Source organism: Adiantum capillus-veneris, chromosome 21 (genome assembly GCF_014529385.1).
Source record: "Adiantum capillus-veneris isolate H3 chromosome 21, ASM1452938v2, whole genome shotgun sequence".
Taxonomy (NCBI): Eukaryota; Viridiplantae; Streptophyta; class Polypodiopsida; order Polypodiales; family Pteridaceae; genus Adiantum; species Adiantum capillus-veneris.
The window spans coordinates 30,927,665-30,941,153 of NC_140951.1; the positions used below are offsets into that span (position 1 = coordinate 30,927,665).

The following is a 13,489-nucleotide window of genomic DNA, read 5'->3' on the forward strand; positions in this document are numbered from 1 at the left end:
GTTTGCAGAGAATTCGAGCGAGCATGTTTGTATCCCTTCTACACACTAGAGATAGCACTCAAAGATCTTGTTGCATGGTAGGTCTACACGATAAAAGGGTACTAATCTCTCGCTCTTACAAATGACTGCACTCTTGGAGTGTCTATAGTGAATTTGCATTCTATGTTCCATGTGTGTGTGTGTGTGTGTGTGTGTGTGTGTGTGTGTGTGTGTGTGTGTGTGAGAGAGAGAGAGAGAGAGAGAGAAAGAGAGAGAGAGGGAGAGGTCTATCATGACATTGTGACATGATAGAACATTGAAGGTGGACCAAGGAGTTAAATGTCAAAGTCTCTATATATAAATAGAAACTTGAGTTGCAATTTGCCTGAAGATGCATTGATTTCAAGATATGTCAGGCAAGGGATGGCTAGAAAGGATGCAAAGGGAAGAATACTTTTGGCATACAACTAGTTCTCTTTGCACCTTCAAAATATAGTATTATGCAAGATGCCAATGTAGGAAAATTGAGGTTGTTAGTAAAGGCCTTGGTCTCTTTTCCCTTAATCTAAGGCAAGTGTCCAAGTTGTGATCTCTTGGGATGCATTTATTCAACGACATGTCTAGAAAGAGAAGGATGAGAAAGCTTTGGGATGTTCTCATTAGATGCAAAGAGATGCCTTCTATATTGCATTCACTTATGTTTGCATGTTGATGGAAAGTTGTATATTATGTATCACCTATGCTTGCATCTGAAAGAAATCTTACATTATGGAAGCGCTAAGAGAGATTTCCATTATGGTATACTTTTGAAAGCATAAGAAGTTTTTGCATGTGTTTGCGTCCTGAAGGCTGGCATTATGCAAGAGGCTAACATGGGTAAATATAATCAAGATGAGATTGTTAGTCTTTGATTGACATGTATACTAGACATGGCGTCCTTTTGACGAACTTCCTATGTGGGAAGTTCTTGATGAACTTGCTATCCAAAATGTCCTCTTTTGGATTGTACTCATCATAGGGAAAAGAGGGAAGGAGAAGAGAAAGAAGCAAAAAAGGTTTGATATAGTAGGAGTAATTCTAAGCGGCCTCAAAGATCTATGTAAGGAGAAAAAGATAATTTGTATCAAATGTTTGTATTGACACAATTGCACGATAACAAAAAGAGAAGATGTACACATTAACCTTCTGTTTGTGTGTGTGTGTGCACGCGTGCGCGTGCACACGTTGAAGATGGAGTGGGACAAACCAGCATTTGAGCATGGGTAAACAAGTATCCGTAGGTTATTAGTGAAAGTGTTTATTGCACGCGTGCACACGCATGTGTGCGTGTGTGTGTGATGGAGAGATGCAAAAATATACATGCGCACGTGTGCACGCACACGTGCAAATACACACATGTGTAACATCGGTAAGAGCGAACGAGACCTACCGATAGGCGGGTCGCGCGAGCTAGTGTTTAAAAATAATCGTGCCACTTTCTATTTTTCTCATAGAAGCTTTTTATTAGGAAGTTTCACCTTGTTTAAAAAACTAGTGTAATTTGGCCTAAAAACCTAGTCAATTTACCGCTATTGTTTCTCATATGTAGGTTTACCAAGTTTTTGGAAATATATTTTTTCCGAGCACTGGACTACACGCGCATGTTGTCCGTTCAAGCACTGACATTGTCAACATGACGCAACAGCTTTTTGCACTTGGTGGCAGAGGTTCTGTAGCCTCTGAGGTTTCAATTCAATCGGAGGCATTTTGAATTATTTCTCTGATTGATTGAAGGAGCTGAGAGACTGTGAGAGAGAGAGAGAGAGAGAGAGAGAGAGAGAGAGCGCTCCCAATTCGCCCAATATCGCTAAGCATATTGCAGCAATCAAGCAGTGCTTCGGAACCCCATATCTTCCCTGCGAAGGACATTTTCCTCTCTCATAGTGGTGCTCAGAAGGGCTTCGCCAAGGATCTTTATCAAACACTCACCAGCTATGGCTTTTCCACCTTTTTTTATCAGAGTCGGGATAGCTTACCCCTAGCTGAGGACTTCCCCCCTCACATCCTAACTGCAGCTTCTGCTTGCAATCTGGCTCTTGTTGTCTTGTTTGATGAGTATTTGTCTTCTAAGTGGCCAATGATTGAGCTTTGTGCCTTTTTTCACTCTAGGCAGTCTGTCAAGATCTTACCCCTCTTCTTTCGCCTCTCCGCCGATGATCTGCAGAAGAAGGACAACCTCAAGAAGTGGCACAAAAATGCAAGGCAAAGATCGCCTCTGTAGGGCAAGTCTCTCACACTAGCCTCACGTATGTTGCACAGATTATTTCGGGTAAGTTTGAGAAGATGAAGGGTTGGCATGAAGCCTGTCTGCAAGTCGGCCACAATTCCTGCGCTGCTCGGGGGCCATCCCCAGATCCATTAAGCTTGTCTCGATCTGAATTTACTTGCGTATTGGGTCTTTACGGACTTCCTGGGAGCGGCAAGTCCACTTTGTGTCGAAGCCTACGTGACGACTTCGCCCCCGTTTACAGTGGCCGGTCCTTCTACGTGGAGATTCCAACCAATCCTACCCCTTCCATGTTGGTTGACACACTAAGCCGCTCATTCAATCTGACCATGCCATTATCACACATCGATCAGGTGCACCGCTACTTACAAGTGTTCAATTAAAGCATTTTTGTTTAGAATATGAGGCTGCGGGTCTTGCGATTACAGTGAGGTAAATATGTGCCCACAATTCAGGAAAAACGAAGTCGTGGCGAATCTTGGCAGATGCGGGCGGAAAAAGAGCAGACTGTAGTGCGCAGAGAGAGAGAGAGAGAGAGAGAGAGAGAGAGGTAAGTTTGCTTGTCTTCTCCCGAAGTTTTGGCCGTATCTTTGAGAGATTCTCTGATGAAGTCCGAGACCTCCATTATCAGAGTTATCCTTCAGCCTATCTTTATGCATGACGTGGGTGTGATCTTGCTCAGGATGCTCTTTGTTGGGCTTCCTCCACATTGCTTTGCTAGGCACCTAGTGTAAGGTATTGCATGAGTAGAGATAGCATGCACATAAGCGGGAAAGCCAAGATGCTCCACAAAGTCTTTGGTTCCAGGTAATTCAAGAACAACTAGAAGAGATGTCGAGAGAGGTAGAAGAAGGGAGGCAAAGACAAGAAGGCGAGGACAACATAGGCAATCAGCCCACTAGCAACAACCGAACTGTCTTCAACCTTTTGGGGGAACTAATGTGCGAACACTGCTATGCTTAGTGACTGTGATGATATGTACATAGATTGTTTACCGCGGCATGTAAATGTTATGGTGACAATTTTTGGCTTTCTAAAAGAAGCGTTAGAGATGTGTTGGGTTAGGCATACTTTCAATGTTTTCAGTGATGATTGAGACTTACATTAAATGTTATTTTGATTTTAAAGTATCAGATGGATATATTTATTTCACCTTTCATTTCACTTCCTCACATGATTTGACTTCTTTTGTTTAATATGGATTGAGTAAGTGTGCCTAATCTTTTTTCGGCTTTCTAAAAGAAACCCTTAGTTTTCGGTGCATGATGCAAACCTATCTTTTATTTCACATCATGACATGTCTTTACTTTTCTTGCATTTATTTTAGAATGCTAAAGTGAAGCTTCACCTTACATAATTCTAGTAAATTTTACACACACATATATGTTTTTTTTTTTTTGCATTCTATTGTTTTAGAATGCTAAAGTGAAGCTTCATCTTGCATAATTCTAATAAATTCTACACACATGCACGCACATATATTAATTAGTTCTTTTTATTTCACCTTTCATTTCACAACTTCACATAGCTTTACATTTCTTGCATTTTATAGCTTGATTCCAGTCAGTGTTAACGTTCGTGAATGTTTCTTTTATTAAGCGACTGTTGATCGAGTTTCTCCTCACAAAGAAGAAAATCGGAAATACTAGCAAAAACTTTGAGATTTGCAGAATTTATGAACGACTTTCTCACATATTTCATTGGTTTTTCTTTCCTTTACCATGGTTTGCAGCTAGCTAGTCTCGATTTTCAATCAGCTCATGACTAAGCTAAGGCAATCCTTTCCCAAACACTAATACCAATTTAATTCAACCTAGCAATTTTATCACTTTCTTATTGTTTTTGAAAGCCATCGTGACCCTTTCACTTTTTTAATATCGATTGATTGGTGTATTCTTGCAAATGGGTGTTTATTTGAGTATATGTGAGGTGGAATGTCTACAACAGTTTGCCTCAATTCATCAATTAGGTGATACAACTTATGAGTATGACAAGATTTAGTGTATCTAGATATCCGCTAGAGATTGGTGACAGTATCTTGATGTGATGGCTAAACAAGTTGCAATGATCAGGATTTGTGTTTGGGATCACGATGGAAGCGTGAGAGCAATAACATCTATCACGATGAATGGGCACCATGTGCCAACGAAAAAGAATATATTGAACAAGTTTAAGCACTTCAAATAACAATTGAATTGTAAGAGATAGAAAGTGCATGACACATGAGATGGGGAGTGGCGGATCAGCTCCACCCCAAGAGAACACTGGCCCCAAGCACTAGTTACAAGTCTATAGCAATAGTTGAAAAGAAGCTTATAGATTTGAGAAGAAACTTATAGATTTTAAGAGGCTTCTTTGGTTACAAGTCTATAGCAATAGTTGTGCACTATTGACACAAAGCAAGGTAAAAGTTCACTATGGCCTACATAAGGCCATGAGAAGAATTCAATAATAAAAGGTCTCTTTGTTAGAGAAAATAAGAAAGTGACACTAATTTTTTTATAACATTTGTTATCACGATAGAATATTATGTTTCTTGAAAAAAGTACAACAATAAAATATTTGAACTACACTATATTTCAAAAACATGAAAACTAATTTTTAAAAAAGCACTTGGTCATTAGAGTTAAAAAACTATTTTAAAAAGGTAAAAACTCATAATGATCTACAAGCAAGGTGAGAAAGAGAGGGAAGTGTTTAAAAGAAATAATTTCCTTAACATTGAATATAAATGATAGATTTACAAAAGTTAAGCTATTAATTGCTATTTATGATTAAAGTGTGCAAACTTCAACCATAACAATTAAAGTACAAAAAATAGAAATAGATAATTTATTATTTTTAATTGAAAAATTACTTACGGAGCTTAAAATTTTGCATTTTAAAAAACTTTGACCTATTAATTGTTTTCTTATGCATTCTTAGAGGACCTGATTAAACTCATTAAAGGTTTCTAAAGGTTTATCTCATTTGCCATGAATCATGCATGTCACTATATAAAAATTATTCATTCACAAAAAAAAGCATCCAAACACACTATAAGCAATTCTTAGAGGACCTGATTAAACTCATTAAAGGTTTCTAAAGGTTTATCTCATTTGCCATGAATCATGCATGTCACTATATAAAAATTATTCATTCACAAAAAAAAGCATCCAAACACACTGAAGATATTTTTTAAGAACTAGTTAATGTATATGAGGAGATGATATATTTATTTCAAAAGAGTGTTTGGTTTAACATTTACGGTATCAGAAAAATAAGAAGTAAGTTGTTTCTAGGGTTGTGGGAGCTCTGTCGCTTTGCGTCTGCAGCCTGCGAGGCTTGCATGAGGCAAATGCTCTGGGCTTCCTTCGACAAGGCGGGCTGCCAAGCTGCTATTGCTAGTCGTGTGGAGCTGTGGGGAAAAGACTTCAGTTTGAGGGTCTGAATGCGTCTCAGAAGGGAGACCATCTGCAAGCCCCACCCATGGTTTGTCACACGGTCTTCACCCCTCTCTCATTTTTGGAGCTCTGGGAGAGGCCGGCCACCCTCTTGCCCCCTCTTGGAGAGGAAAAATGGTGACTATTTTTCTTTTTGTTTGCCAGTGCCGAATCTGAGTGGCAGGCAGGGTTCGAGTGGCAGACGACTTCTACCTGGTAGCAACGCTCAGTACAAGCAGCTTCTTATTATGGTGCTTGGCTCTCCGTAAAAAGCCAGTATGTGTTGGAACTAGTCTTTTTTGGATTTGGTTTGTGGATGGTATTGCTTCATCCGTGCTGTGGCCCTCAGGTCGTTGATGGGGACCTCGGACCTCGCCCTCTTTCGGCTTGCTCGTGTTACTCTTTATTGGGGGAAGGTGTATCCAATGGCAGCAAGGTTATTTACTTTTTTGCAGTGTTGCTTTGTTGTTATGATATATGCGTGTGTGAATGGGGTGGCTCCCTAATACACCATGCTCTTGCACGATTTTGTGAGTCCTGAGTTGTTATGATGTATATTGTGTTTCTACTTTATTTCACCACTCACACTTGTGACTTTGGAAAAAAAAACATTTGCAATATGAGATGAAATTCAATATTAACCAATTTTTAGCATGTACAAAGGACAGCGCCTTAACTTGCCTCACTCTTTTGTCCTGACTAAAAATAACTTTACATTATTTGATTCTTTTTTGGATACAATTAAAAATCAAAACCCTTCACGTTTTAATTTCAAACACAAATTGGAAAATATAAAAGGGTTTAGAAAATGAAAAGATTCTTGTCAATTGGAAGTGCAAAGACTTTTATTCTATATAAAGAGATGTCTTTGTATATATGCAATGTGCCAGGCTTTTGTGGAATTTAGTTTGCTTTAATTTTAAAATGATTCGTGGTACACAAAAACTCAATGCAGCTCTTGGAAAATATTATTTGAAAGGACATGATGTCTTTCTCAATTCTCCTCAAGAATTAAATAAGGCTCTTCAGAGGGACACATGTCTGTTGAGATGTAGAGAGAAAGAGAGAGAGAGACGAGACAAGAGACACACCATATACACTCCCGAAGACTGATTCATATTGAGGACAAGATACAAATATATAGGTGAGACCAAGTTGAGTAGAGTGAGCCATATATAGCTCCAACACCCCCACTCAAACAAAGGTCTCTAGCTTTGGATGAAAAAACCCTTGGGGAGTTCAAGGGAAAAACCCAAGCCCCTATACAATGTGAAAATATGAACCAGCGATGATGATGTGAAAGTGAATTGTGCATCTATGTACAAATATTCAAGTGACTTAGAGATCACAATGTGCAAATGTGGAGTGTGTATAGTGCATGGTACCTAAAAGATTACAATGTCATATGTACAAAGCTATTAAAATAGCAAAGAAGCTAATCTAGAAAGAGTGAGGTCGAAGCAACTCCAAGCTCCGAGCGCAAGAGGATGAAACGTGACTCGTTGAGGCCTTTGGTCAAAATGTCTGCAATCATCTGGTCACTTGGACAGTGTTCAACCATAATGGTTCCTTTGCGTACTTCATACCTGACATAATGATAATGGACAGCAATGTGCTTTGACTTATTATATTGAACATAGTCTTTTGCAAGACTAATAGCACTTTGGTTGTCACACCGCAAGGGTGTGCTAGAAAGAGGAGAGTGACCAATATCAACCAGCATTTGTCGAAGCCAAATCAACTCACGAGCTGGAAGTGATGCCGCAACATATTCTGACTCAGTCGTAGAAACTGCAACACAACGTTGTTTCTTGCTAGTCCAAGAAACAAGACAACCATTTATAAAGAAGAAATTTCCACTAGTAGATCACATAGATAAATGTGAGCTTGCCCAGTCGGCATCTTTGTAACCCAAAAGAGAAAGAGATTGCATAGAATCCGATGTGAGTTGTCGTCGATAGACTAAACCAAAATCTGTAGTGCCTGTCAAGTATTTCAACACACGCTTTGCAGCAGACCAATGCTTAAGAGAAGGACATGCAAGATGTTGTCCAAGATAATTAGCAGCAAACAGAATATCAGGACGAGTGTTCATACCAACAAACTGAAGACATCCAATCAAGTTAGCATAACGTTGATTTGTGACAAGTTGACCGCCATTGTCAGAAGTGTTCTTCGTAGAGCTTGCAAGACAAGGTGTGTTGGCTGAATGTGCAGATTCCATACCAAATTTTTGAATAGTATCTGCAATAAACTTTGACTGTCGAAGGAATAAAATACCTTTTGTACGGTTCCGTTGGATTTGAATGCCAAGACACGAGTGAATCTCTCCAAGATCCACCATATCAAATGCAGAAGACAATAACTTTTTCACTTGCCGAAGAAATCCCAAATCATTGGAAACAAGGATGGTATCATACACATAAAGAGCAAGAATCACAAAACTGCTACCTTGGCGTTTTATGTATAAGTTTGGGTCTGACGAGCAAGAGATGAATCCTTTAGAGGTGAGAAAAAGATCAAATTTTGTATACCAGGCTCGTGAAGCTTGTTTGAGACCATATAGTGCCTTATGGAGTTGAGCAACAAGGTCTTCTTTACCTGGAATAACAAACCCTTCTGGTTGTTCCATATAAATTTCCTCTTCCAAGTCACCATTAAGAAAAGCAGTTCGCACATCCATTTGATGAGCTTCTAAATCAAATTGAACAGCAAATGCCAATAAAACTCGAACACTTGTAATGCGAACAACTGGTGAAAAAGTCTCTTGATAATCAACACCAGCTACTTGGGAATAACCTTTTGCAACTAAACGCGCCTTGAACTTGTCAAAAGATCCATCTGCTTTTACTTTTGTCTTATACACCCACTTACATTTAATAGCTGTACGACCAGGAGGTAATTCAGTTAGTATCCATGTACCTTTAGAGATAAGAGAATCGTACTCTGCTTCCATAGCCTCTTGCCATTGATCCTTTTGTGGTGAAGAGATAGCTTCATCATAAGTAATTGGATCTTCGGAAGTAGAAAAAGCATTATCAGCAATATCGTCATCATAAACATGACATGAGCCATGTTCAAAATCAATAGGCAGATCAACAAAAATATCAATATCATCATTGGCGACATTCGGAATGGATGGTTGTGAAGAGGAAAGTTGATCTATAGGAAGAGTTTCATCTTCTGAAAGAAATGGAAAAGCTTGAAGCAATGATTTAGTATCATCAGAATCATCCATGGACCATGAGCCTCCCATAAGCTGTTCGTTAAAAGTAGCATCACGATTCACAATTACTTTCTTGGAGGAAGGGTCATAGAATTTGTAGCCTTTGGAAGTGTCAGAATATCCAATAAAAATAGCTTTAAGACCAGGAGCATCAAGCTTTGTTCGTGTTTCTTTGGGAACATGAATATAAGCAATACATCCAAAGGTTCGAAAATGAGATACATAAGGAATGTCACCTGTCCATGCTGTGATGGGTATCTTACCAGAGGGTGCAGTAGTAGGAAGATGATTCTGAATAAATACTGCTGTCAAAGTAGCTTCAACCCAAAAAACACGAGATAAGCCAGAATGAATTAGCATACATCTTACAGCATTGAGAATAGTGCGATTCTTTCGTTCAGCAACACCGTTCTGTTGAGGCGAATATGGAATAGTGTGTTCATGATGAATTCCACTGTCAGCACAGTAACTCACAAACTCTCAAGAAACATATTCGCCTCCATTGTCACTACGAAGCTTTTTAAGGCGACGACCAGTTTGAAGTTCCGCAGCCTTGTGGAATTGTTTGAAAACAGATAAGGCTTCAGATTTTTGTCTAAGTAGAAATACTATTGTATACCTTGAGAAATCATCAATGAAAGTAATGAAGTAGCGATATTGTGATCTCGAAGAAGGTAGAGGTCCACATATATCAGTATGAACAAGATCCAATATGTCATGAGAATGAGTTGTATTTGAAAGAGGAAAGGATTTGCGATTGTGTTTCCCAAGAGCACAAAATTCACAAATTCCCATATGAGGATGGGCTTTAAGATCCATGCCATGAACAAGATCACGACGTTGAAGATCAAGGAGTTTTGAGAAATCAGCATGAACAAAACGGTGATGCCATACTTTGCAATCATGATCACCTGGAGCAGTGACAACATTTGCTACAACATCGTTGAGAGAGAGTTCAAACAAATTACCATTTCGAGGAGCAGTGGCTATAGTCTGTCCATCTTTCTCAATTCGGCATTTGGTATGATAAAATCCAACAAACAGACCAAGATCAACAAGTCTAGCAACTGAAAGAAGATTACGTTGAAGATCTGGTACATGTAATACTCCTCGCAAAATTCGAGTGGAAGAAGATAAGGTACCAAGATATAAATCTCCAATACCCTTTACTTGACAAGTAGTATCATCAGCAAGATAAACAACACGTTGAACTGGCAGTGGATGATAGTTATGGAGCCACTTAGACTGATATGTCATATTTCCTGTAGCACCAGAATCGACAATAAAAAGTGATCCATCGCGTACATGAAGTATTCTGTGTGGAGCAACTGAACATAGGACGCAGCTTGTTTCTGGTACAATGTTGTTTCGATGTTCAGTAGCATATACTCTATTCCGATCTGTGTCGAATCGACGCTTATAGCACATATGAGTGGGATGATCATATCGTCCACAATATTCACAACAAGAAGAAGAAGAGTCTCTAGATAAACGTGGTTGTTTTGTGGTAATATTGTGTTCTTCATCATATTGACGTGCCCAACAATCATCTTCAGTATGGCCATTTCTGTTGCAGTAAGAACATTGCTTATTAGGAAATTTGAGACGAGAGAAAATATTACCGCGATGGCCACCTCTGCGGTTTCCTCGTTGAAATGGACGCCTTCGAGCATAAAAAGCCCGTTCCATCTGTTGTGACTCAGTCTCGTCGTGTGAAATCATAGTTGTATCATGACTAGCATTACGACGTTCTTGACATTGAGAGTATTCAATTAAAGACATGTAGGCTTGGTCGAAATCAAGACCATCTGTATTAGAGAGAATAGTAACAATGTTATCATAAGAAGAGTCCTTCACCGTATCAAGGAGAAGTGTAATCAGTTGCTTTTGTGGAACAGGATCACCGGCAGCAGCAAGTTGATTAATAATAGATTTGAAAGATTCAATATGTCCCGTCATGGCAGTACCAACTTCATATTGTAACTTGTTAAGCAACCCTCTCAAATAAAGTATTTCTGTGACAGATTTCTTCTGAAAGTTTGCAATAAGGTACTTCCATACGTCGTGGGAAGTAGGCAGTTCGTACATATCAAGCAAAAGGGAATCAGTAAGAGCAGAAAGAATATACCGACGAGCTGCTTTATCACGTCGTTGCCAATCCGTATAGGCAACATTCCAATCTTCAAATATAGGTCCTTCAGTGATAAGCACATTATCATTATCCGTATCAACAGGCTTTTCCCGTTTCTCCAAATTTTGAGCAGAACAGCAAGAAAAATTGAGATGAAGTTCAGGGTGTCATCAACAAGAAAACGTAATCAACGATTAGATTGATTAGCAATAAACGTCACACAAAACACTAATCATATTCTTCTTAGCACAAAACAACCACAATTAACAAGAATCAATGCTCAAAAATAAAATTTGTAGCAATTTTTGAATCTTACATGAAAATCGCATACACATATTGTTTTGTCACCATGAATTGAATCGGCGCATGATCGTTACTGCTCTGATACCATGTTGAGATGTAGAGAGAAAGAGAGAGAGAGAGACGAGACAAGAGACACACCATATACGCTCCCGAAGACTGATTCATATTGAGGACAAGATACAAATATATAGGTGAGACCAAGTTGAGTAGAGTGAGCCATATATAGCTCCAACAATGTCTACCAAAAAAAATTGAATGACCTTTATCCATACTAGTAAGACCCCGACGGGCTTCGCCCCCCCTTCTCTCTCTCTCTCTCTCTCTCTCTCTCTCTCTCTCTCTCTCTCTCTCTGCATCACTGTGCTCCCAGAGCTGCAGGCCACACCCGCCGCTTGAAGGAAATTTTGATGCATGACAAGGAGGGGGAACCGGAATTCCCTCCCCCTTTATCCTTTTTATCCATATGGATACTAAGACCTGTAGAGGCCAAAAATTTGTTCTCGCTCGCTCGTTGGGTCGACTAGAGTCTAGCTCATCTCTGACATTAAAAATCCTCCTCCTCTCTCTCTCTCTCTCTCTCTCTCTTTCTCTCTCTCTCTCTCTCTCTCTCTCTCTCTCTCTCTCTCTCTCTCTCTCTCTCTCTCTCTCTCTCTCTCTCTTGTAGACTAATCATACACACGTGAAGCGCGCGCACACATTTTTAGTAACTCTCCCTCACAAGTATATTATTGGTTTGACATTGTAGGCTGTGTCTCTACTCAAGGATCATTCACTCTCGGGGACATCAATGTTCGTAGCAGTGGACAACATCTCGCCCGAGTCATATGAAGCAGTGCAGAGAATCCTCCGCTTTATCATTGGACCAGGTAGAAAAGTGCTGCTCACAGCCTGTGCCCTTAATACGTTAGTGCCTTCACTAAAAAAATATGCAACGTAATTTCACATGTGATAGTATGCGCATGCCCAGTATAGATGAAGATGAATCAACTAAGCTCCTCTTGGAAACAATGAGCGTAGGAGGTGATGATCATGGCCAGCTGGGGTAGGAGGAGGAACTAGTGGCACGCAATATTTTGCGCATGTGTCGTTTTTGTAGCAAAGTTTACTAGCCTTTGTTTATGAAGAGAATGGGTGCCATGTTGGTCAGCAATGAGAGAGACGTTGTAGATGGATGGGCTAGAGATCAAAAGAGGATTTGGAGCTCATTCAACGACAAATTTATTGAGGGATACCTGGAGGATGTGGTGCTAGAGCTCATCTTGAAGAGCTTCAAGGATTCATTGGATGAGGATCTCCAATGCTGTTTCTGGATGTGGCTCTCTTTATTCAACCTTCTTATCTTCAAGACAGTTCGCATGAGTGGTCCATCCGGCAGCTAGGCTTCATGCACGGAAAAGATGAAGCAATTGTTTGGGAACTGGTAATTTGTTGCCTTTCTTTAAACTTTTGTTTACGAAACAGCTCCAGGCTCATACATATTTGTATTACTGTGGCATCCATATTATTGTAACAGGTGCGGTGTCTCAAAAGGCTGTGCTTTATCAAAACAAATATTGGTGACACAGATCGTATCATTGTCCATGATGTCTAAGTGAACTTTGCCAAAAGTATCCAAAAGAAAAGATTTTGTATGTTTTCTTGGTCTTGTGTGAGGAGGAAACATAGCAATAGGGAAGTAGACTTGATGATGGAGGAAAGATATAATACAGAAAGGCCACTAAGAGCCATGATCTTAGAAGCAGCAGGGCTCGAGACAGTTAGTCTGAAAAACTTGTCAAGCTTGAAAATTGTAATCATCAGAGAATGCAGATCATTGGTGAAAGTGAGGCTTGCAGAATTTATCTCTCTTGTTAGCATAGACATCAAACTACATTACAACAAAAATACGTGCCTTCGACGCAGATTTCAACACGAACCGTTGAAAACTGCGTCGAAATCTTAGTCCCTGTCGAAATCTTAGTCCCTATGAAACAATCAAAATACGCGTCGATGTCTACGTCGAATGAACCTGTTTTTGATGCGTATTTCGTCGACTGTATCGACGCGTATTTCGACAACCATATCATAAAAAAAAATCTTGCACTACAAGAGGCTATTCATATTAGCGACGCTCAAAAAAAAAAATCCCGGCGTCGCTATGAGCATCGCAAATCTCCTAGTAA

The 13,489-nt window shown here is 39.6% G+C and overlaps 1 protein-coding gene and 1 pseudogene across 1 annotated transcript; both read left to right on the plus strand.

Moving 5' to 3' along the window:
- Positions 1–1,651: 1,651 nt before the first annotated feature.
- LOC147430726 (uncharacterized) lies at positions 1,652–2,239 on the plus strand. The gene is made up of 2 exons (XM_086493579.1): positions 1,652–1,720; positions 1,841–2,239. Exons 1-2 carry the CDS (start codon positions 1,652–1,654, stop codon positions 2,237–2,239), a joined length of 468 nt encoding a protein of 155 aa, XP_086349705.1.
- A 62-nt stretch (positions 2,240–2,301) lies between these two features.
- On the plus strand, positions 2,302–13,269 carry LOC147430727 (uncharacterized; annotated as a pseudogene).
- Positions 13,270–13,489: the final 220 nt, after the last annotated feature.